The 25,140-nt window shown below is 32.9% G+C and overlaps 7 protein-coding genes across 9 annotated transcripts; 3 read left to right on the top strand and 4 right to left on the bottom strand.

Moving 5' to 3' along the window:
* LOC139813022 (eukaryotic translation initiation factor 2-alpha kinase) lies at positions 1-5,916 on the top strand. Of its 3 annotated transcripts, none has more exons than XM_071778264.1 (14): positions 1-94; positions 281-660; positions 1,123-1,249; positions 1,375-1,549; positions 1,885-2,041; positions 2,118-2,283; positions 2,376-2,622; positions 2,717-2,839; positions 2,968-3,124; positions 3,196-3,301; positions 3,426-3,634; positions 3,964-4,714; positions 4,793-5,140; positions 5,255-5,916. In XM_071778264.1, exons 2-14 carry the CDS (start codon positions 536-538, stop codon positions 5,459-5,461), a joined length of 2,898 nt encoding a protein of 965 aa, XP_071634365.1. In that variant the 5' UTR covers positions 1-94; positions 281-535; the 3' UTR covers positions 5,462-5,916. The 3 variants fall into 3 exon arrangements, with proteins under 3 accessions (XP_071634365.1, XP_071634366.1, XP_071634364.1); XM_071778265.1 differs by having other exon boundaries at positions 19-170; positions 1,362-1,549; XM_071778263.1 differs by having other exon boundaries at positions 20-170.
* A 329-nt stretch (positions 5,917-6,245) lies between these two features.
* On the top strand, positions 6,246-14,660 carry Nup154 (nuclear pore complex protein Nup154). The gene is made up of 27 exons (XM_071778162.1): positions 6,246-6,401; positions 7,298-7,457; positions 7,571-7,708; positions 7,913-8,009; positions 8,094-8,257; positions 8,342-8,475; positions 8,559-8,824; positions 8,917-9,167; positions 9,241-9,494; positions 9,578-9,751; positions 10,256-10,361; positions 10,457-10,665; positions 10,818-10,915; positions 11,028-11,220; positions 11,312-11,406; positions 11,465-11,561; positions 11,661-11,738; positions 11,814-12,010; positions 12,100-12,247; positions 12,312-12,547; positions 12,620-12,767; positions 12,998-13,096; positions 13,172-13,292; positions 13,370-13,480; positions 13,570-13,690; positions 13,756-13,878; positions 14,113-14,660. Exons 2-27 carry the CDS (start codon positions 7,322-7,324, stop codon positions 14,246-14,248), a joined length of 3,930 nt encoding a protein of 1,309 aa, XP_071634263.1. The 5' UTR covers positions 6,246-6,401; positions 7,298-7,321; the 3' UTR covers positions 14,249-14,660.
* Positions 14,661-14,711: 51 nt separating this feature from the next.
* On the bottom strand, positions 14,712-16,048 carry LOC139812967 (THAP domain-containing protein 1-like). The gene is made up of 3 exons (XM_071778163.1): positions 15,857-16,048; positions 15,314-15,523; positions 14,712-15,215 (listed from the first exon to the last, which is right to left on the bottom strand). The coding sequence occupies exons 1-3, from the start codon at positions 15,943-15,945 to the stop codon at positions 14,954-14,956; spliced, it is 561 nt and encodes a 186-aa protein (XP_071634264.1). The 5' UTR covers positions 15,946-16,048; the 3' UTR covers positions 14,712-14,953.
* An 818-nt stretch (positions 16,049-16,866) lies between these two features.
* On the bottom strand, positions 16,867-17,854 carry LOC139812968 (histone H2A-like). The gene has a single exon (XM_071778164.1). It carries the CDS (start codon positions 17,309-17,311, stop codon positions 16,937-16,939), a length of 375 nt encoding a protein of 124 aa, XP_071634265.1. The 5' UTR covers positions 17,312-17,854; the 3' UTR covers positions 16,867-16,936.
* A 1,682-nt stretch (positions 17,855-19,536) lies between these two features.
* Positions 19,537-20,732, bottom strand: LOC139813353 (histone H3). The gene has a single exon (XM_071778842.1). The coding sequence runs from the start codon at positions 20,665-20,667 to the stop codon at positions 20,257-20,259; it is 411 nt and encodes a 136-aa protein (XP_071634943.1). The 5' UTR covers positions 20,668-20,732; the 3' UTR covers positions 19,537-20,256.
* A 219-nt stretch (positions 20,733-20,951) lies between these two features.
* LOC139813372 (histone H4) lies at positions 20,952-21,751 on the top strand. Its single transcript, XM_071778863.1, has one exon. It carries the CDS (start codon positions 21,000-21,002, stop codon positions 21,309-21,311), a length of 312 nt encoding a protein of 103 aa, XP_071634964.1. The 5' UTR covers positions 20,952-20,999; the 3' UTR covers positions 21,312-21,751.
* A 1,359-nt stretch (positions 21,752-23,110) lies between these two features.
* Positions 23,111-23,584, bottom strand: LOC139813371 (histone H2B-like). Its single transcript, XM_071778862.1, has one exon. It carries the CDS (start codon positions 23,521-23,523, stop codon positions 23,152-23,154), a length of 372 nt encoding a protein of 123 aa, XP_071634963.1. The 5' UTR covers positions 23,524-23,584; the 3' UTR covers positions 23,111-23,151.
* Positions 23,585-25,140: the final 1,556 nt, after the last annotated feature.

Raw genomic sequence — 25,140 nt, 5'->3', positions numbered from 1 at the left:
GGAATAAAATAAAAATTAATTTTTTTATGTTGTCACATTTATGTCAGTATGTGAAACATATATTAAATAATTCGTTAAGTGTAAATATTATTAGGTATGAGTTTTAAATTATGAATCTTGTACAGAATGAATGTGATCAATTTTATATTTTAACATAATTATTACAAAATGTACGTACATCTGAAATAGTTCTTATATTAATAAATAACAATATTGTAATAATAATATATATATTATTTTCTTTTCTATGAGCGGCACTTTTTTTTCTCCTGACTTCCAGGTGCAACCAGGTTATATGTACGTGAATGATGACCAAAAGCACCTAGTTAGTTGTGCGCACAGCTTCAAACATCGTCATCGCGTCAGCAGGAGGAAGTCAGTTAGTCCGATGTATCGGTCAAACGTGTCGGTCGATATCCCATGTAAACATTACGAGCGTTTTGTCATTCACCTACGGTAATCTTAACATCGCGATAAAACGCGATACAGAGCAGAATGCTACGTGCGAACGTCGATCAGCCTCGCAGATAAGAAGATGTCCCGTTTATGCCAACAAATATGTCTCTATTGCACAGTGCTGATCACGCTCGCGTGCTTCCTTGTCTCCGCTGAAGATACGTTAAACTTGTGCGGCAAACAATTGAAGAAGAATGAACGCAGGTGATTAACTCCGATCGACGGACCTTTCCCTTTCCTCTGCAAATCCGATCGTGATATCTGCAAAGAAAATTTACTCCCCACGTTTCTTTGTGTCGATGATTCTCACTTTCTTCTATGAAAAGTCCCGCATGATTTTGTACATAACCACAGGACTTGAAGATAAATTGAACAAAAATTTGATTAAATACTAGTTAATCTTCTCGTCAAAGCCTATCTTTGAGAGAATTTTATAAATTTTCAACATGTTGTAGTAAACAAGTAAAATGCATTATGAGAACACGCACATTTGAAGGCTATAAAGTCTCTAGAAATTTCTAGGCTTGGAGGATACAATAGACAAACAATGAGATGATCAATATACGACTTAAAAGTTATAATTGAACAGCAAAATATTAATTATATGTTAGGGATTTGATGTATCTGACTTTTGTGTTTATTAAAACATGTGTGTTGTTTCGCCAGTTTGGTGTTTGTCAATACATTGGATGGGAAGATATCAGCCCTGGATGCTAACAACCATGGCAAGATACTATGGACTAAAGATTTTAACAATGGACCGATGTTGTCATCCAGTATTCATCGCAGAGAAGTAAGGAAGTTTCTACAAGAATAAGTCTTTTAATATTGGATATTATTGTAAACAGCTTATCACTTTTAAATAATGTATTACCTTTTGAGGCAAAACATACTTGAATATAAAGTATTAATTTACAGCTTAACAATAATGGACAATGGGTACGTTTGATCCCATCTTTGTACGGTGGTTTGTATAAATTTGATGGAGAAAATTTAGAAACGGTGCCGGTATCAGCAGATCAGTTATTGCATTCATCGTTTCGCTACTCCGATGATTTAGTCTTCTCTGGTGGTAAAGAACTATATTCTTATGGTAAGATTTACTATTTTTTTACTATTTAAATTTATTTTTATTAAATGGATTTTCCATAATGAATATATCAAGTACTTAGATAGTAAGCATTAAAAGATGCTTCTAGATAACTAAACTTTATAAGAGATAATAGATTACAAAGTCATATTTTTCAATTAATTTCATTTGAATAAACTTTAATACAGTTTTTTAAAATAGAATTTCAATTAAAAACTTGGATATAAATGTTTGTGATGTTAAAAATTAAAAAATTAAAAAAAACCACGTTTTATTTTTTATAATTAATATATATATATATATATATATATATATATATAATAATTTTTGTAAAATAGGGGTGTCACCCAATACTGGAGAAATTTTGTACCAATGTAACGTTTCTGGATGCAAGAACAACACAGATCGTCAAGATTACGTGGAACTAGATGTACTTGTTATTCAACGTTTTCAGCAAACTGTGCGAGCTGTAGAAGCTCGTACAGGTAATGAAAGGTAAACTAAATACATTTTACAATCCTATTTTCAATTAAAAAATAAGATGTGTGCCAAATAATATTATTGTTTAAAGATGGAACTTCAGCGTTGGACAATATGATTTAGAACTAGTACCTCCTGATGTTTTTTGTCCCAATGAAGTTGTTGCTTCAGATATGGAAATCAAAGTGGTTATTCCAGAAGGTTTGATTTGGGCTGTCAATAAAAGCAATCCTACCGTTACGTTATGGAAATACAAGGTATAATAAATACAAGTTTATAATAATATACAAGTGTAACTATAATTTTTAATGTGCAAAATTTTTAATGTGATAAAAATATTTTTTTTTAGTTTAGTTCTCCAATTGTTGCAATATGGCGCGAGGACGCATCCCAAATTTCTATAACTCCAGGAGCTTTGGAAAAAATTAACTTATTTAATAGCTCGCAGTGGGAATGGGGATCGGATTCTGCAGTTGGACCAGGTTTATATTTAGGCATGCATGAGAGACAATTATATGTGCAAGAAAATCACAATCACAAAAATTCGATGTATGTTCAACACATAAAATATCCATGGCAGCCATATCCAGCAGCTAGTAAGCTCAATTGAACTTTCTCAGACGTCTCATATTATATTAGACTCTATATTTGCAAAATTGAAATTTATTATTAATACTTTTAAAATTTCAGTAACTGCCGTTACAGATACTTTGGCAGATAATAATAACAATGATGAAGTTTCCATTATTGAAGCAAATGAAGCACAGAATGCAATAGCATTGTCTGTATTATACAATTCAGAATATATTAATGGTATGTAATACTTAAACATGTCAATATATCTTTAACATTGCTAATATGATTATGAAAATAGAATATGATTATGAATATAGAATAATAGATATGGACAAATTTATGATTATGAATTCATACGTCCACAGGTAATGGATTTTACTTATATTCAAACGATCAATTAACTAACGATCAGCAATGTAATCGTAGCAATTCTGATACTTTATATATCACGGAAAAATCTATGCTAAATTATACTCAAAAGGAAGATAATGCTCAAATTACACAGCCACTTTGGCATTGGTGGTAAGTTTCTATAAGTTCTAATCATTTATAAAATATATTATTTATTAAGTTTAATTTTGTTTTGTTACCAGGAGAGAAATTTTAATATTTGCGTTTACAACTGCCCTTCTATTGAATTTTATGTCAACACGACGTTTATTAAAAGCAAGGACAACTACTACAAATGTCTTACTTCCGGTAAGTAAATCAATAAACCGTATAATTATTTATATTCTTTTTTTTACCTTCTTATTTTGCTATTTCGATACCTGTTTTTTTCTTTTTATATTTTATTTTAAATTAAATGAGTACTATGTTTCAGCCTTTGATAGTTGAAAGACAAATAGAAACCAAAAGAAGTGATAGCACTAATGATGATAGTGAAAATGTGAATAACTTTAAATCGCATTACTTAACGGATTTTGAACCAGTTGATTGTTTGGGTAAAGGAGGCTATGGTGTGGTTTTTGAAGCCAGAAACAAAATCGATGATTGTAATTATGCCATTAAAAGAATTGCCTTGTCAAATAGGTCAGTACTCAATTATTTTCTTTTCTTTTTGGCTGTATACAGTACATTCTTAAGTAAAATTTAAATAGTAAAAAGTGTGGTATTTTTTTTCTAAATGCTAGGATTCAAAAAAAAATTTTTGTTTTTTTATTCTATTGATACAAACAACAAACTATATTATTACACAAATTATACTAAATGTATGATTTTTGTAATAATATAGTCTGTTAAGACTCCTAAATTTACAGAATAATCAATCAGTATCTAGTTGCACTTGCACTCACTTAAAGTACAATCATAACAATAGGATTTTAACTGGATAAGAATTTTATAAAGAAATACTATTGCAGCCAAGATTCAAGAGATCGCGTACTGAGAGAGGTAAAAGCATTAGCTAAATTGGATCATCACAATATTGTGAGGTACTTTCACGCTTGGTTGGAGTGTCCTCCTAGTGGATGGCAAGAAGAGCACGATCAACAATGGATTGATAAATTAAAATGTTCAACTGACTTTCTTTCGGAAACAACTCAGACCGAGACAAAACCTAATTCCGTATACATTGATGTTTCACAAACCGATCAGTCCTCCATAGAAAGTGCTAATGAAGATTTAGAATTCAATAACATGGACGCGAACGATGATTCATACATTACGTTTGAAAGATCAAACGAAAGGCAGGATGCCAACTCGTTTTGCATTAACAATTGCAGTACCGATACTTCAGACTTGTCCTCTTCGAGTAGTATAACTGAAAAGGAGTTGCCTAATGTTAATGAAACCGATCATTCCGAAAGTATCGTGTTTGAAGAAACTGATAATAATACTGCGGCGAAAGAAACGGCAAAAGATACTGCGGCGGCAACACGACGCAAACGCCAAAAATCGTTTTTCTTAGACTTAAACAAGATGCCGAACACCCAGAAGTCGGCGAAAATGTTCCTATACATACAAATGCAGCTGTGCCAAAGACTCAGTCTGAGAGAGTGGCTAAAGCAGCATACGTCAAGAGATTTTTCTCGGGTACTAAATATTTTTCAACAAATAGTGGATGCTGTGGAGTATGTGCATTTGCAGGGCTTAATTCATCGAGATTTAAAGGTAATGTCTATCTTAGGATACAGATGACAAAAATCTATTTTATTTTTTATTTTGTAATAAAAAAAAATTTGTTTTTAGCCATCAAATATATTTTTCGCTTATGACGATAAGATAAAGATCGGCGATTTTGGTCTCGTGACCGCGATGACCGAGGGTTACGATAGGGCTCATACACCTGCGGCTGAAAATGAGACTGTTTCTTTAAAAAACAATGTGCATACGGCATGTGTTGGCACACACTTATATATGTCACCTGAACAGATAAATGGTAAAATTTACAACTATAAAGTGGATATTTACTCCTTGGGAATAATCTTTTTTGAGCTTCTTACACCATTTTTTACTGACATGGAGAGAATAGTGGCGCTATCGAATCTAAAAAAGTCCATTTTTCCGAAAGATTTTGCGGAGAACTATCCTGCTGAGGTAAAAAAATTAAAAGAATATATCAATTCTATTATCCGTGTATTACATTTTGTGTATAATACATTAATTAGAATTATTGTTACATGAAATTGATAATAAATATCTCTGTTGCAGTACAATTTGCTCAAAATGATGTTGGATGAGGATCCCATTAACCGACCTACAACTTTAGGTATTAAAGCAAAACCTCCTTTGCAGAATTATGAAAAAGTTAGTTTGAATATAGATCCAGATTCAAAGTGGCATTTTGAACTGCCGCAACTGACTAGACATTCCTCTGTGACTAGCAGTAACAGTAGCAATGAATTGCCAGAGAAATAAATCAAGTGTTCATCTTATTTGTGTTCTTCTTATATCAAATATTTTTAACATTTTATCATTACTTATTATAAGTAAAGAGTTTATTTTCCTCTTATAATTCCTTAAGTTTATCACTTAATTATGCTTCTATTAATTTGCCATCATGTACATGTTACAGAACTTTTATACAACAATTATATATAATATTTGATACAACAATTTAGATAAGAATCCTACTGGAACTTTTCGTCAAAATTGTTTTTTAAGAAAACTTTTTTAATAGCAAATACAATTGTGATCATTACATCATCCTTACGAATAACATATAGAATCATCACCATTATCTTAAAGAACTATTTATTATAAACATACAATTATGCAATCATTATTTTGTTAATGATTATGTAAATTTACTCTTTACGAGGCTGTAATAAAAAATATGTAAACATTTTTTAAATACAAGATTGCCACAAGGATTTGGTTGCCGTGATTTCTTTAGATTGTAAAACCTTTTATATCTATCATGATCATCTTCCTTTATCTCTTTCTTTATATCTGTCCTTATCTCTTGCAAAATCTAATAGCAGTTAAATCTATATTGTTCTGCTGATTAACTAAAACATATCTGTAGATTATAAAATCTCAATCCAAATATTGGGTTTTTTATTTAAAAATTTTTGTAACTCGAAATATAAATATATCCAAGTACTATAATTATAAGCGTTCTAATGAGCGCGGGTTCGTCAAAGCGATTATGCGATTGGATCGTTGACGGTCTCGCATCATGCACACGAGAGTACCACGAGTACAGTGTGGTACAGTACTTCGAATCCTCTTTGCTGTTGACGGTGAGTTAATTCGAATATGCCGGTCTGGCCAGGTCTGGCGCGAACGAGGTTAGAGTTACCCGAGTTACATTTGATGTTTACTACTTACATCGAAATAATTATAGCAAGCTTATGTAAGTACATTATCGAGTATGTGCCGTGATTATGTCAATTTATCGGACATTATGCTACGCTTTTAAAAACATCGCGTTATTATTTCGATGAAAGGTGCACGTTTTCCAGATCTAACCTATAAGGTTATCTCCCCTCTAAAATAGTATCACTTGTCACATAATGCGTTGCCTTATTTTTGTAATTTTTAAATTATTTTGTTTTTTATGTATTAAAGGTAGCGTTTGTCTTGTGCTATTTGATACTAGAGATAGTTCCAAAGGGATAAAGAAAAGCTTATCTCTTTCAAACTTTCTAGCTCAGGGGCGCGATTCTGTGACTCATGCAATATCGTTATCGTTATGTTGTCGTTGTCAGGTATACTACTTATATGATAAAAAAGCGGAATTTACAATATAACGATAACAATACTGCATAACGAGTTACAGAATCGCTCTACTGGACTGCCTTTGAGAATCGTACGCTCTTAGCACTAGACTCTAGAGCATCATTCTATCTTTGTTACTTATGGAAAGTAAGTCTCGTCGAGACTATGAACGTGGTCGTTCATGTGACTATGTGTTTTGTCCCAAGAACAATTTTTGAGGAATTAACGAGAAATTAATTTCTTTGTTAGCATCTTTTAACGACTTTCGTGCCATTTGTGACCTAAAACATTTGCAACTACATCGCTTTTGCGACTGTTGGTTCGTCCTGACAGTATTTAGACAGATTTGCCTAGTGCCATTAATGGAGAGAAGAAGAAGACTTACGGAAGTTGAACAAGGACAGAACACGCTCCTAGCGCTAAGAGCATAGTCCTCGAACACAGCTCTATATTCTATAATTCTATATGATCCTGTCACTTAAACTGATTTACGATAACTTACATGTTTATACATATATCACCTTTTTTCAGCAATACTTTTATAAAATAAGGAATATGGCGCTTACAGAAATAGAGCCATTAAAAATGCAGTTAGACTCATTAGAGATGGCTGGGAAAATGGTAGATAAACATATTATTGCAGACAGTAACTTTCCATCCTTAATTAATCTCATGCGATACAACGTGCAAGGTAAGTTATACATTGACTACATAAAGAAATCTGGAAATATAACTGTAAAAATTAATTAATATTAATGCTAATTTGAAAATAAACTAGCTATGATTAATATATTTCTTCTATAGGTGGGCCAACCGTTAGTGGTCTCGATGATCATGACTATCCTAATTTAAATGGTGTGTCAGTGGCTTTAACAAATATTAATCAAATAAAGATACATAGCAAAATTCCTTTGCCTTCTGAAGTGATGGAACACTTTGGCCGTATCCTTTCTATATCTTTTAAAATAGTGAAAGTAAATATTACATATCAATTTATTGTCCCAAAAATAGATTACATATTTACTCCTTTTACTTACAATCTTCAATCAACCTTTTATAACTGAAACATGGGACGAGAGTCGAAACTGATTACGGATCAGTTTTTTAATATTAATCAAATATATTAAATCCTTATTAAAAATATAGATATGCAATGCCATTGCATGATGGGCCTTTTTACGGAAATTTCAAAAGCGTGGCTTACAATTGACAGCGATATTTATCTATGGTCATATGAAAATGAGTAAGTACTAATGTTTTACATTTTATTGATAAATATAAATTTATATACGCAGAACTAAAATGCTTGAATTTTGCTCTTGTATAGGTCTGATGTCGCTTACTTTGATGGTTTGAATGAAACTATTATAAGCGTAGGTTTAGTAAAGCCTAAGGCAGGAATCTTCCAGAGTTATGTGAAATACTTGTTGATTCTTACAACAACGGTAGAAATAACTATTCTTGGTGTTACGATACCTGATGATGGAGGAGGTAATAATTTATAACAATTCTGTTTATTTGTGTTTGTTAATAATCATTCTTTAAATTTAATCATTGGTCTTTGTATATCCACAGAAATGCAGTTAGTCCCAGAACCGATCTTTACTGTTACTACCGATGGAATAGGAATCACTACAATTGCTAACACCAATAGTGGCAGGATATTTCTCGGTGGTAGAAATGGATCGCTATTTGAAATATATTATCAGGTTGAAAATCTTTAAGAACTTAAAACCGAGATCTTTATTTTAGTGTTCTTAATTCTTACACTAATGAATTTTTTCGTATATAGGCAGAGAGCAGCTGGTTTGGCAAACGATGTAAAAAAGTTAATCATTCAGAAGGCCCATTGTCATTTCTGGTACCATCATTTGTCACTATAGCACTGTCAGAGGAAGAAGCTATAATACAGATATCTGTGGACGATTCACGTAATATTTTGTACACTTTGGGTGATAGAGGTACAATCACGGTTTGGGATATTGATAATGGTGGCGCATCTAAAATCACTTCATTATCTCAAGCTTCCCTGGTACAGATTGCTGTCCATGTTGTTAAGTAAGTGATCTTTTGTTAATAGTTTAATATAATATCTAATATATATAATATTTGCATGAATATCGAGAATTAATACAACTTCTTTCTCTCAGAACTCTGGATAGCAACAATTTTCGACCTCTTGTAAGCATATCAGCCATAATGGAATCCGAATCGGTACATTTGAATTTGGTTGTTGTTGCTGCCACGGGAACACGTTTCTACTTCAGCTGCACCTCAATTACAAATCCCTCGAGCAGACCACAAGGTTTACAATTGATACATGTCAGGCTACCACCGGGCTATGCTGCAAATGCTCCAGTAATGAGACCACGAAAAGTGCAAATGGCATATTATCGAAAAGGTAAGTTATTTTTTTTATAACATAATGTGACTAACACATTTGATGTGACTCATTGTATTGGAATATTTTCTAGGGACCCTCTTTCTTGTTTGCGGCGGTGACACGGAAACCGCATGGTGTTTAAGCAACGATGCTTATCCATTCACAAATTACTTGGCGGAAACTCAGAGTATTTTGCCTCTTGATAGCCCAGTTTGGGCTATGGAGGAGATCATAAGAGATTCAGCTATACACATAGAAAAGCAAAGCAGTGCTCAGGGTGAGCCTCCTCTATTAGTGCGCCAACATATGGAACCACCAAGGAAATTTATATTTTTAACAGCACAGGTATATAATAGGTACATTTTTATCGTATTTATATCAGATATACGCATACATTGTTTATTATTATTCTATTTATTTTGTTGCAGGGGGCGATAATTTTAATGCAAGTTCGTCCTGTAGATATATTGAAACAACTTCTCTTAGAACAACGTGGGCCTGATACTGAAGTAGTACGCGCATATTTTCAAACACAATCCCTAGAACAAGCTTGTGCTACGTGCCTAATCTTGGCGACGCTTGAGAGTTCTCAAAATGCTCAGGTAATGACATATTTTTATATATTGTTTCCCGACTAACTCGCGTTTCTGTATTCGCAACCACTCTCGTTCGCACACTCATTCACACGGAGAAATGAAAACTCACAGCTCGGAATTAATACATTTATTAGCAACGCTTTTACAAATCTCTTATAACGTAGCGGGCCAAACGACTCGACCGCTCAGCTTCGAATCTCCAGAGCATCCATTTACAAACAATAGCTCGTTGTCAAAAAAGAATGCTTTGTAACTTCTTTCGATAACAGTTCGATTTGGCTCGAACCTAAGAGCCGTCTCAGGCGCGGGTGTAACGACATATTATAAAATTTTATTTACGTTGGGAGCTTTCCAACAAGTCGACACAAGTATCGTTTTATCTTTGTTACTCATTGCCAAAAAAGAAAGAACGATGTTTGTGTCGACTTGTATCGCTTGCTGGAAAGCTCTCATTGTATAAGATATTTATATTATGTTCTATATTATATTAGCATTTTTTATGATTATTAGGTGGCGGAATGGGCAACTCGTGCATTCTTCTTATTTGGTGGTCAAAGAATAGCAGGAATATATTCTCCAATTGATATGCATTCTGGTTTTCCTACTATAACTCCAGGTATATTATTGTTCCGTACATTATAGAATTTAAATGTCCGTATAATATTCGATAAATAATTTGATTTATATTAAAAATAAATTTTATCATCGCAGATTTACGCACGTCTACGCCCAGAGTGCCAAGCTTCGATTCTAGAACTCAAGCCTTCCGAACACCCACGCAAATGGGACTTAGCACAGACATTGGTTTGCAACATTTCTCTGCTAAACATAGTGGATTATATTTATATGTAGGAAGAATACTTCGTCCTATATGGAATGTAAGATGTATAAAACAAGAAACGATAAGTAACAAAAACGTGGTAAGTGATATTGGAGAAAGCTCATTATTTTACGTAATTTTGCAACAAATGTTTCCTCGATTGTCTGAACTACTTTGAGACATTGTGTATTATTACTTTTATTTCTGGAACTTTCATGCTTATTAATTATAAATGTTATTTATCTTTTTCAGATATCCAGTACAGTACCAACAACACAAATAGCTTGGATCTTAAGTCATTTGCAAGCATTAAGATCTTTCTTGAACAAAAATACGCATATCACAAAACAGTACGTATTTTCTAAAACATGATTTCCTGATATAATAATGCGCGATAATTTGATTAGATTATAATAAGTTAATTAGGAAGCCAATTAAGACTAAAACTAAATACATATACAGGCAAAGCACAAGTAGAGGTATAACAAATGGTTTTGAAACAACGATTCAAAGTCATTTTCAAGAACCAATTGTGGAAGAAAGAAACTCATTGGATGCTTTAAAAGTTTTCATCACTCATGCATGTGAGGTTTTGGGTTTATGGAAAATATTATGCGAGAATCAACTAAATAACATCGTCAATTGTCTATCAAAGGTAGTTACTATTTAATTTTGGTTAAACTTTCTGGAGAAAGATTTTAAATTAAATTAAATTTCAAATTAAAATCTATGGTGATATATTTCAGGATCAAATTACTCAATTTTCTACAGCTACCTTCAGAGATTTGATTTTAATAGGCCACGAAATATCTTCCCTACTCATCGTTCATTTGATTGATAGGTAAGTTTATGAATTTTATAAAAATACTCCAGTGTAATTAACAGTTAACATCTTGCAGTTATCTTGGAGATAATGCATCAGTGGATTCCGTAAGTGCGAAATTAAGAGAAGTCTGTCCCAATTTATATAGAACCGAAGATGCTGTTTGCTCGAAGGTAACATGAATATATTATCCTTTTTTTCCAGAATTATAGTTATCAACATTTGTATATTATAAGAATTATGTATAAATATGACTATCTTCATAAATTTAGGCAAATGAAATTCTTCTAAAAGCAAAAGGATGCACAAATCCTGAGGAAAAGGAATGTTATCTGCAATCTGCTTTAACGGTATGTCATAATATTATTTGCGCAACACATGGCAATGCTTGTTTAATCTTACTTATTTATTAAATATGTACACAGCTTTGTAAAGAGGTAGCACCCAGGTTGAATTTGAATGCAGTATGCCAACAGTTCGTCGCATGTCAATTCTACACGGGTGTACTTGAATTGTGTATCTGTTGTGCGGAAAGGATAGATCCCAATAACGCAGCTTCGCATTATTATAAGAACAATGAACCTATAGAGGATCAAGAAGGAAATCTGGCTTTTATGAAACGGTATATAACAACAGTATATATCCTTATGAATACCTATACAATTATATTACACACAATAATACTTTAATGAATTTTCATGTTATTTACAGTTTAGAGATTTATAAGGAATTTACCACGATGCTAGATCACTTGTATCACCAGAGCATATCTAATCCTTTAACGCCAACTATACCGAGCAAGCCAGGACCACCTTTACAAACTGCGTCAAGTGCTGTAGTAATGCCGGCGAAAGAAATTGTATGTAATGTAAGATTTTTTTAATTGTTTGAAATGTGTTATAACGCTAATATTTTTTTTTTAGTTACACGAGATCATAGACGATGCACTGCACGCACCATGCGAGACTCTTCATTCTTCTATTTATACTTGGATGATTGATAGAGGACTTCACGGTGAATTGGTTGCCTTTGCTGCACCTTCGCTAGAAACCTACCTCAATCGTGTCAATGCGCCTGAATTACTTTGGCAATTCTACGAAAGAAATAAGAATCACGCTGCTGCAGCAAAAATCTTGGATTCTTTAGCTACCAAAGTCGGGTATGCACACATATTGCTTGTAATACATGATTCTTTTGCAAAGATATAAAGATTTATATTCATTTCTTACAGATCGGAAACGTCACTCTCAAAGAGAGTCGAATATCTAGCACGCGCTGTTGTATGTATGCGAAGCGATCAAACTGGATATGCTCCTTATCTTGGAATTTTCTTACGCGAATTAGAAGATAAATTAGAAGTAGCTAGAATGCAACAACAGGTACATATTTCAAGCTATCGATAATCATGAATCCAATAATTTACAAGGTGGAACATCTGACTTGATAACCTAGAGAGATTATATTTCTTTTATATATGCAGTTAAAAAATATCTTGAAAAAGAGGTCTAGGTTGTGAAGTTAAATGCGCCATCATGTATGTCTTAATATTTCAATAAATTTAGGTTATTATGTTAATTAATAATCGTTTGTTTTTTCAAATATTTAACAGATACTTGAGATTATCAGCAATCAGCAAAACCTGTTCGATTCTATGATAGTTACAGATGCAAAATTGAGATTGAATTCCTCATTACTCGATATTACACAGGTTTGTAATTTTAATAGATAAATTTTATCTAAATTGTATTCTCCTTGAGATTCTTATATACAACATTAATTACAGTTATATGAAGAATATGCAGAACCCTTACAACTTTGGGAATGCAAATTGGCTATAATTCATTGCTCGGGTCATCAAGATGACATGTTAATTAAAGGAATTTGGACTAACATAATTGATAATGGTATACAATATTTTACATATTTATAATATTGTAACAATAATTTTCTGAACTTTCTAATGAATTCTTAATGATTATAGAATTAGAAAATGCAACAGAACCATCGAATGAAGATAAAATGACCATCTTAATGTGTAAAATTAAATTACTTGGTCAAGAATATACTGGATCACCGCATTGTTTCCCAATTGGTAATTATATTTCATATGTATTTGATTTTATATCAGTAATAAAGTTTTATGATATTTCTTTCACAAATTCTTTCATTTTTACATTTTAGATTTTCTAGTAAAACAATTGGAAATGAAGGCATGTAAATATAAGGTATCTAATACTAGTATTATTACTTCTTTCTTGGAATTGGGAGTAGCAATGGAAGATCTTTTAGACATTTATGATAAGTAAGTATATCGAATACTTTCTGTGTTCTGGTATTGCAAAATGTTCACGAACTATCTGTCTTCAGAATGATTGGCAAAAATACCCGTATTTGGTTAAATGAAGGCAATGAATTCCATCTAATTGAATCAACAGCGAACTTGGTTAATCATTTCATTAAAAAAATGACCATAACGAATAGTTTTGTCAGGTGAGTATTAACTACAAATTATAATTTCTATCGTAAGGGCTAGAAACAAAATAAAACTCAGATTTTTACAAATTAAAGTAGAATATTTTATTTTAAAGAAAAAGAAAGCAAAACATAATTTAAATAAAAATAAATTAATGTTTTAAAATCAAAATTGCAATAAATGAAAATTTCTTTTGCTATCAAAATCGCAATGTTAAACTTGATACTAATTGAAAACTTTCTTTATTATAGGAGAAAAATAATAACAAAGTGTCAGGATGTTATTTCCAAGTGTTTAACAACTCTCTTTAGTAAACCTAATGGTGGAGAGCTTGAGAGAGAAATAACAAATTTGCGGTCAATCCAAAGTATATTGAATCGTATGTAAAACAACTTTGCTGAGGAAAAGTATATACATATATTATATATACACACATATTATCATGAAAAGAAAGATGTAAACTTTGTGACTTCTGTTATTTGATACTTTTTCCTGACACAAAAAGCAATGCTATTTATGATACTACTGTTAAATAAATTAATTGCTCAACTTTTATGAATATGTATCAAGAAATATACAATTTCTTCCAGGCAGACTATTACTGCCCAATCTTTTACAAATTTGTAAATTCTAATAATACTGTATACTAATAATATAAAAATGTCGAATATATATATATGATGTGTTTGAAATTACTCCTCCAAATTTGTCACTTAATGTTTTATATAAAAGATACCAAATGCGTCTTGTACAAATAGGTTGATCAAAACTGCTGAAATAAAATTGTAAATTTTAAGAATGCAAGTTTTATATTAAAATGTAAATAGTAGTAGTAGTTACACATTAACTCTTCCATTTCCATACATTTAATATCACATATATGTACATACACAAGCAACATCTTACAAGTATCTATTTTGTCACATTATACCCTATCCTTTAACCATACGACACTTTTTAAATTGACAACTGTCGATGTGTGTATGGAATACAGGTCCTGTACAATGTCTGATGAAATCTGAGAAAGGAGATCTTTGTACGAAGTTTACACACCAAGGCCTGTAAGCTGTTAATTTTCTTCTTTTGGCGATATTAATGTACTCTCAATCGATGGATCATTTTGTCCTTGTCGCATGACTTCTTCAATACTTGCATTGATTTGATTAACGTGTTTGGTGACATATTTTCTATTTCTCCTAATTTTATATCACCTGCATAACAGATTCGCTTTTTTGAAGGAGTTTCATAAATTTCCTCTTTACATTGAACAGTTTCAATTTCTTCTTCACATTGACCACTTTCTAATTTCACGGATGGTGTACCAGATGATTCAGTATTGTTTATATCAGCCGTACTAAAAAAAAATTACATTAAAAATGTACAAATATATAATGAAATAAGGAACTTACAAAAGATTCCAACTAATTATATATGAGATACTGGGATTAGTACCTTCCTATCGGTACATTTGGAAATATTGTTGGCACAGAGTTCGGTTTCAACCGACCACATGAAAGACCAATGGTCTCGATGCAGCTTTTTGTAAAATGTAGGCTGCATATATGACTGTATTTCGAAATCCTTGCCACATGTTTTTGAGTATGACCGGAATTAATAAGGGCTTCTTCCCACTTCCTTCGAAGATTCGGGTCCTTTGGAAATCTATTCAGTAACATACCAATCAAATTAATGTATTAAAATATATTTTATATTATAACATAAAAATTAAAAAGAAAAAAACATTTTATATGTCTGATACAAGTAATTTTAACATTTACTTTTTCAAATACAAAATACTCTTAAAATGTGACAAATTTTAGGTTAGACTATTACTACATTTACACGAGCGTTACATCTGTATTAACTTACGATAATTCCTTTGCGTAAACGGGATTTTGTAATAATTTACGATAATTTACTCCGCGTAAACGAGTGAAATAAGTTACTTAAAAATAGTAAACTTAAGTTACTTAAAATAGTAAACTAATAACTTACCCAAAAAATGTTAAGAAAATCTTGTTATCCTCGTTTGCCTTTTTATATCTGGATGATTTGCAACCTTCAACGAAGCAATAAATTACCATTGTCAATGAAATAATTATACTCGATAAGAAAAATGAACACAATTGAAAAAGTACGGGCCTGATTGCTTCTATTGCTGCTTGCTGCACTGCACCAGGACCAGTGCTGCACTAGTTTGAAAAGTGTACGTACATAATATACTAAGCGGGAGAAAATACGAGACTTTCACGCTTTAGTATTAGGTGCATTCCGTTTCACGCATGATGGCATGATCCATTTATCCATGTTTAACATTCGGTGAACAACAAGAATAAACGCGATGCATTATGCACATCGTGCGTGAAACGGAATGCACTATTGCACTCTGTATGTACAGTTCTCCTAGTGCAGCAACAGAAAAATTAGTTGCTTTTGTTCCATTTACATCAAAACTCAGATAATTTTCACTTGTGATATCATTCGCTTTATTATTCATTAATTGCCAAAAAGGATAGAACGACGTCACAAGTGAGAATTATCTGAATTTTGATGTAAATGGAAAGCACCTATTTTTCACAGAACTAGAGCCTATCAATCATTATCGTGCTTGTACTATATAAAAATTTTTATCGCATTTTATTATTGCCCATCTTACTTCTCGACTTTGCTCTACCTACTTTGTCTCTCTTCCGCTCTGCCTTCTTGTCATCTTCTCATCTAGTCATTCTTTTGCCCCTATTCTCCTAATATTTCTATCACTTTCTTTTTAGGTTGACAAATGTTTTAATGGTTTGTAAATTCTATCATAACTTGCAAACAGAAACTATCACTTTAGAATTTGGAAACGGGATTGTTTCAAACATCTGTTGACTATCAAGTGTTCTTTCGCGTTTCGGTGTCGATTTGATGCCTTTCGTCGACTACTGTATAAAAAATAAAAATAAGGAACAAATTGTACATCAAGCAGACAAGATTGTGCGCCATCGTATGAATATTTGGGGCCCTGAAAAGGGCCATTTGTTAATTCCAGTAGCTGCGAACCAAAGGTTGTTGTCTCTCGCAATCGGTTTACGATTACGCCTTCTTCTCAGTCTTTTTCGGCAACAGCACCGCTTGAATGTTAGGCAACACTCCACCTTGGGCGATGGTGACGCCCGAGAGCAGCTTGTTCAATTCTTCGTCATTGCGGATGGCGAGCTGCAGGTGACGGGGAATGATCCTGGTCTTCTTGTTATCGCGGGCCGCGTTGCCAGCCAACTCCAACACTTCGGCGGCAAGGTACTCCATCACGGCGGCCAAGTACACCGGGGCACCGGCGCCAACGCGTTCGGCGTAATTTCCCTTTCTTAGCAATCGATGGATACGACCCACGGGGAACTGTAGTCCAGCTCGGTTGGAGCGGCTCTTCGCCTTGCCCTTAATCTTGCCTCCTTTGCCACGTCCAGACATCTTGACTTATTTGAAATTTGAGCGTGAGACGTATCGACACGAACAGTGCGACAGCAGAACGCGATTTGCCTTCGACGGTGCCAGTGGCTCTTATATATATGCAATGCGTGTCAATAACGTCGACCAATGGCGTGCGAGCGACGCTGCCATTGGCTGCATGCTGCTACCAGCTGCTATGACGGTTGATCATACGTTTCTTTGAATATACCTTACCACTGCTGAAACCACTTTCAACGTTTCTCATTTTCATTTTTCATTATTTGAGACAAAATGTAAATAAATAAAATCTAAATTATGGATTAAAGATGATTTTTAGATTAATAACCTAATGTTGAAATTAGTGGGAAATGTGTCACGTCAAATAGAATGTACATTATGGCACTTTTTGGATTAAAATAACACAAAACGGTCATTTGAATTTTGTACTAATAGCTTTAACTTGGTGCTATTAAGAAAATATAAATACGATTAGTAAAAGTTTATCTCCCCAGCTAATTTAAGAGCCTGAATCGTAAAAATATGAAGTTTTTAGAATATTTTAAATTGAGTTTGATAATTGGACCTAAATTATACTATAAGAAAATTAACAAAGTTATTGTAAAACTTTCCTTTATTATAATATATAACATGGAGCAGTTATAAAAATAACGCTATGTTTATAGTACTTGGACTTTACCAGACCGCACTCTAGTAGTGTTGAATTAATAAAAATTAAAATTACTTATAACATTTGTTTTATTATATCACGATAAGTACGTGATTATATTTAAAAGTTTCCAATGTTTCCATAATTGTATTAACCGTCTGTATACGTGAGTCTACGGCGTCTGAGCCGTGATATCTGTTTGTAACTTGAAAATTTGCAAGCCTGCCAAAAATTATTAAATAAACGACGTTTATCAAAATGACTATAAAATCGTCAACTACAATATAGACAGACGTTTTGTGAATTTTTTCAGATTTTTATAAATACTTTAAAGTAGAGAAAAATAGCGTCAAATGTGACAGACCCACGTATACACTCCGAGGATGCAGAAAAAACGTATACAAACGGAGGAAGGGGAGGTTAAGAAACAAATATAAACTAAACACAACTACAATGCTACATTTAATTCAAATGTACATTTTAATACACAATTCTGGAATATTTGACATAATACCTTTTCATAAAATAGTTATTTATTTGATACATTAATTTCCAGCTATTCTTTCTATTGCTAAAAGTAATTATCAGAGTTTCCTTATGCTTCTCACCAGTACTTCTTGTAACTTGAGTTTGGCTAATAAATTACAATCGGTTAGCGCAAACTAATTCAATTTAGGAAACTTTTAGATGCTATTTCATATTCAAATGTCAATATAACATAAACAAATACAAAGAATATGAGATGAGTTTTAAAACATGCAGAAATCCAAGGTGAACTTTAGATTTAAAATTACTATTAAAATCATAAATTTATTATAAAGAAAAAATATAGACGTAGTTATTTACATCTAATTTATTTATACTTATTTATATCTCTAATTTTTCTAGTATCTCCGTTTTTCACATATGATAGGCTCGATTTTGAATTTTAGGAAAAACGAGTCTTGAGCGAGAAATGTAAGTTAAGCAGAAAATTTATACTTTAGGGTAAATTTATAAAATTTGGAAAAATAAAAAGAAAATTTATAATTAATATCATCGACAATTTATCGTCTATATTTAAAACTTATTGTTAGAGAAATTTATTTATGAAGTCACTTACATAGTATATACTTCGTGTGAAATTCTTCGTAGATATTTGCATATTTTTACTTTTGAATACATATCGTTTTAAAAATAAAAGCTTTTTTTCTTTAAGCAATATTTATATTAATAGTATGATTAATGTAAGTTCAATAATGGCTAAAATCTTCAAAAACTTTTAATTGAGAGACTGCTTGAATATTATAATATTTTGATGAATCTTAATATTTTCTCTGATAAAAATCTATTTAAGTTATATATATTCACGCCCTCCTTTCCCGAAAGATATATCGATAAAACATCTAACGCAGATGTAACTATAAACTATTTACTTAAATTAAAATTACAACTCAGATCAATTAAATAAAATATAAATTGTACCTACACAAAATTCGATTTTAAAATTATACGTTCATATATCTAAAATATATGACATGCTATACCGCATGGATTTTACTAGGTTTGCAAATTGTATTAGCAACATTTTTATACTCGTTAATAATTAAAGTGTTGTTTATCGTAGATTATAAGTTATAATGAATTTGAATATTTTGAATTAAGAAGTGACTTCCTTTAAAATTATTTTAGTGAAATACTACGAAGAGATCTTAATATCAAAACAGTAAAGGAAACAATAGCAGCTCATACTGGGAAGTACGTTCTGAGACTGGACTCATCCAAACCAACTAGCAACAAGGTTTGGCTGTTATCGAAAAGAACGGATATGAGAAAATTAAAACGTCACCAACCATCAGATTCTGTTAATAGATTTATTTAAATTTAAATTTTTTCACATGAAACTAGAAACACAACACTCTAATTGTGAATGTAAGGGAGCATGTTCCACTGGGAATGTGCCTACACGGTCTTGTATGTACTTTACTCGATTTACTTAATGTCTTTGACAGATTGTAAATACACTGGAAGATAAATAAAAAAAAAATTTTACATTTAATTCGTTATAAATTATAATATATGGAAGAAATATTTCAAACTTCAAGTACAAATAGAAATTTTGGACATATTTCAGATGTTACTATATTAATAATTTTACCAATAGATTTTAAGGATTTACTAGTAATATTAGAAAGAGGAATGAAGTAAACTTAGCTATAATTATAAATACAAATTAAGTGTACGCAAACGTGAGATTATCCTTCTTGAAAGAATTGTTGGCCCTGAAAAGGGCCGATTGTGTTATATAAAACTGTTGCGCCTAAGCTCGCTCGCCACGGATACGACGTGCCAGTTGGATGTCTTTCGGCATGATGGTGACTCGCTTAGCGTGAATAGCGCATAAGTTCGTGTCTTCGAAAAGACCCACGAGGTACGCCTCGCTAGCTTCCTGGAGAGCCATCACAGCAGAGCTTTGGAAGCGGAGGTCAGTCTTGAAATCCTGAGCGATCTCACGAACGAGTCGCTGGAATGGCAATTTACGGATCAACAATTCCGTACTTTTCTGGTAACGACGGATTTCACGAAGGGCCACGGTGCCGGGCCTGTAACGGTGAGGTTTTTTCACACCACCGGTGGCCGGGGCACTCTTCCTCGCAGCTTTAGTGGCCAATTGTTTCCGGGGCGCCTTTCCTCCGGTCGATTTGCGAGCAGTCTGCTTGGTACGTGCCATCGCAACGGTCAATCGATATGCGTCGATGCGTCAATGCGAACAGCGAACAAGCGATTCGAGCGAAGCTCCCTTGTCAGATTGAGCGTTTTGCAGAAAAGTCGCCTCTATATATGCAGCACGGACCAACTGCGTCGCGCGTGATTGGTCGGTGCTTCAAGAGTGGGGCGCGCTAGGAGTGGAGGGGGAGCGTTCCTATTGGCGGACGCCGTCAGGGTGGGGAGCGTGTCTGCGGCCAGGTGATAAAACCGGCAATTTTCTGCGTTCGGGCACCAAAATCGTTTGACTCTTCTCGTAGAGCACACGTATCAAAGCGATTGAAAACTTAATTCATCATGACTGGTCGCGGTAAGGGAGGAAAGGGATTGGGAAAAGGAGGAGCGAAGCGACATCGTAAAGTACTTCGCGATAACATCCAGGGTATCACCAAGCCGGCCATCCGTCGTCTGGCGCGCCGTGGCGGAGTCAAGCGTATCTCTGGACTAATTTACGAGGAGACACGTGGTGTGCTGAAGGTCTTTCTTGAAAATGTTATCCGTGACGCGGTTACCTACACCGAGCATGCGAAAAGGAAGACCGTAACTGCCATGGACGTTGTCTACGCCCTGAAGCGCCAAGGAAGAACTCTCTACGGCTTCGGCGGTTAAATGTAGACGGAAGACGACAGTTTTTACTGCGTATACAATCGGCCCTTTTCAGGGCCACAAATATTTCGAACATTGAATTTCTCTCGTTACAGCATTATTAAAGCAACTAGATATTTTAAAAATTGATTTTTAAAAATAATTTTATACGTTCAAGCACCTTGTTTTCGTATCTAATATTACAACTACTAATCTTGCGTATTCGTCTTCTTGTGACATTATAAGATAACCGCGTGATGTAAAAGAAAAGGAAACTTTATTCAGAATAAAATAAAAATGCATTTACTTTCTCGTTACGTATTTCATCTTTACCATCTTTTTATATGCTTTTGCGCGTGCGATTTCTTTGTAATTCTTATATTCACGGGGCATTCTTAGTATGTGTGTAACGTTCATGATTTTCATGAATATAAAACTTCTATCATGTCGAAAATAATAAAGATATAAGCAAATGTATAGTTGTATACAAATTTAATTTCAAACGGTAAATACAAAATTCTCAAATATACGTACGTAATATTAAGCAAATGTAACTTTTTTAGAGGATTTGACTCTACTTAAACTATTTAAAACATTTGTGCAAACACAATTTACCCATTGAATTCTATTATCTCCTAAAAATAACAAACTTTAAGAAAACACCTTGTTAGATATTTTCTCGTCTTATATTCTAAAGTGGTGAATATGGCTCAAGTATAATTTAAAGCCTTTATTCTGATTTAATCAGAATATAAAGAAAACTAATCTTGAGTTTAGTGAACTTTGATCTAATTGGTCAAATTTCAATCTAATCTCAATCTCCGTATACATATAGGTACTTAGTCTATGAACATTAGGCTGATCTGTATAAGCGAATAAATTATCGTGAATGTATATCTAATAAATGATGATAAAGCATGATTCTTCATCAAAAGATTTGAAAATCCATTATTTTAGTTAGCATTCTTATAAAAGCAATTAGAAAATGGTTGATATAACGGATGCGTTCTGGCTATTAAAGTTAGAATTATGAGTACTATAACTATGATTGAATGTTGATTTATTTGAGAAGTTATTATTTCTAAATATTTACGTAATAAAAACAGCTCTGTGTTAAAGGTCATCACATGAGTCTGAGATATTAGAACATTGTCAAACTATTCGCAACTGAAATCTTATTCGTATTAACAACTGAAAATTTAAGAAGTCAAATGCTATTTATTAGTACTAATGTAAGTCGAATAATAGACGTTAGACAATATTTTAAAGCATTTAAAGCTTAATAATTTCAATTAATAAAATGTGACTGATATGTGAATACTACTGCAGAGAAATGCTTTTCCGGCAGAACTGAATTTTTATAACCTATTTCTTTTTGTGAATTAATATACATCTGCACACACCTCAAACTGCGCGTGATTAAGTATTTGCCGGTTTTTAACAATCTCGTTGGAATAGTAATTCACACGATTAAAACAACTTAATCGATTTATATAGTGATGCTAGAAGCATCCTTTAAATTACTGCAAAGAATTTATCACGAAAATTATCACTCCAGCCAGTTTGAATCTAGATACAATTTCAGTTGAAATATCAAGCGTTCTAAAACGTTTATATAACGATAAATGAACTACGTGGATAAATATCTGTATCGTTATCACAAAACACTTTATCACAATTATATTACTTAAGTGTCTTTATTGTTTATCGCCAATACATATTAAGTTCAGAGTTTTATCTGTTATTACTAAAAATTCCAAGCTAGGAGCGTGGATATTGTGAACGAAACAAGAAATTTCCATGTTATAGATATTTGTTGGCCCTGAAAAGGGCCGTTTATACGGTCGTCGTAGTCAATTCCAATTTACTTGGAACTAGTGTACTTGGTCACTGCTTTCGTTCCCTCGCTGACAGCGTGCTTTGCCAATTCTCCGGGTAAAAGAAGCCTGACGGCGGTCTGTATCTCCCGAGACGTGATCGTCGATCGCTTGTTGTAATGCGCCAATCTTGACGCCTCGGCGGCAATTCTCTCGAACACATCGTTGACGAAGCTGTTCATGATGCTCATGGCTTTGCTGGAAATGCCAGTATCAGGGTGTACTTGTTTCAACACCTTGTAGATGTAGATAGCGTAGCTCTCCTTCCTCTTCTTACGCTTCTTCTTATCGGTCTTGCTGATGTTCTTCTGAGCCTTGCCCGCCTTCTTCACCGCTTTCCCACTGGCTTTCGGTGGCATGATGAAATCGGTTTGGTATCAACGTATAACTCTCAGCGTACGAGTAGTTGTCCTAACGAAGTCTGAGCGTCGATTGATCGTTTGCCCGGGAACCCCTCCCATATATATACGATACGGACGAGCCACGCAACGACCAATCACGTCGCAGCTGGGCCCAAGCCCGACGTCATTGGTGCGACGCAGTAACAGCTGCCTCGCGTTGTCGGAGGAGTAGCCTGATGCCAAATTACAGAATGCATGAACGAAACGTATATGTGGATAGTTTTGCAACACAATATAATAAGTTAAATGATTCAATAAAATTCATATGAATGTAATAAGGCGCAAAAATGTCAAAATTGCATTGGGTTATTCCTTTAAACTGGATTGTGGAGAGTCGACTTGTCGGCACCAAACGTATCTTTCCATTAAACAATTTAATTTAACGCATTTAAACATGCAAACTAAAAAATTTTATATTTGCAACGTAATTATGTTAAAACGATTTATACAGTCTCATGATAAAATTCGAGATATAAATTAAGGAAATCGTATTTTGTGAAGCATTTATGTAGATATAATTTTGCTTATGTATTTTTGCTAATATATTAGTCGAGAGAATAATTTTATTCTCCAGAGTACGTGCTATGTGATTCTAAATAAATATCGAAAGTGGATTTATGACACAAAAATTGTATAAGTGGCACAGAAGAACCACGTTTCTTTGTGTGATATTTGGCCGCTCGAACAATGGGAAAAGGACACTTCTCTTCCAACGCCATTTCGTGATACATTGTGTTGAGAATCGAGACGATTTCACATGCACCTTGCTCGATATTAAATCGTTTTCAGATATTTATTGAATAAATATATAAATAAACAAGATAAGTCACGAGCAAATGAAAATGTTTTAATACATGTATATCCGTACCTTATAGACGTAAAGAAACGTATCTCTAGTTTTTGTCAAAATTGGAGTTAATATTTTTTCAATATATCAAAAGTTTAAATTGTACAATAGGTCTTATATCTATTATTATTATTATTATTATCATTATTATTATTATAGTTCTTAAGATACAATGTTTAAATAATAAACTTGAAATCCTATTTTCTGTAAATTTTTAATAATAGAGATACGATTCTTTACTTCAAATATCCTGCTTTACTACAAATATTCTTTTACTACAAATATATCCTGCTTTTTCTCAATTTCTAGTAATGGAGATATGACTTTTTACCTCTAAGTACTCTAAGGTATAGATATGCACCATTTCTTGTATATTCTTATTAATTTTTTTTATATTTATTATGTCAGCAAAAAAAATTACAAAGCGAGCGAAATCGCCAGATAGAATTCTAGAGGAAATAAATAATAACTGTTCATGTGCAAAACAAACTCAGATCTTTGGCATTATTAGGAAATAATATTTGTTTTGTCTACGAACGTCTCTCTAAAGATATTAAACGAGTTTACTTTTAAATTAATAATTGAAAGTAAAGAGCTATCAATCTCATACCTAACTAAAAATACGTTCGTCCGTGCAATGGTTAATTGAGAGACATGATCAATTTAATTTATTGAATATTTAAATTGTAACAACTATTATAGACATTAAAAATACAATAATACGAACG

Source organism: Temnothorax longispinosus, chromosome 5 (genome assembly GCF_030848805.1).
Source record: "Temnothorax longispinosus isolate EJ_2023e chromosome 5, Tlon_JGU_v1, whole genome shotgun sequence".
In the NCBI taxonomy this organism is placed as follows: Eukaryota; Metazoa; Arthropoda; class Insecta; order Hymenoptera; family Formicidae; genus Temnothorax; species Temnothorax longispinosus.
Note: the sequence above shows the minus strand (reverse complement) of the source record. Positions and strands in the feature narration are given on the sequence as shown.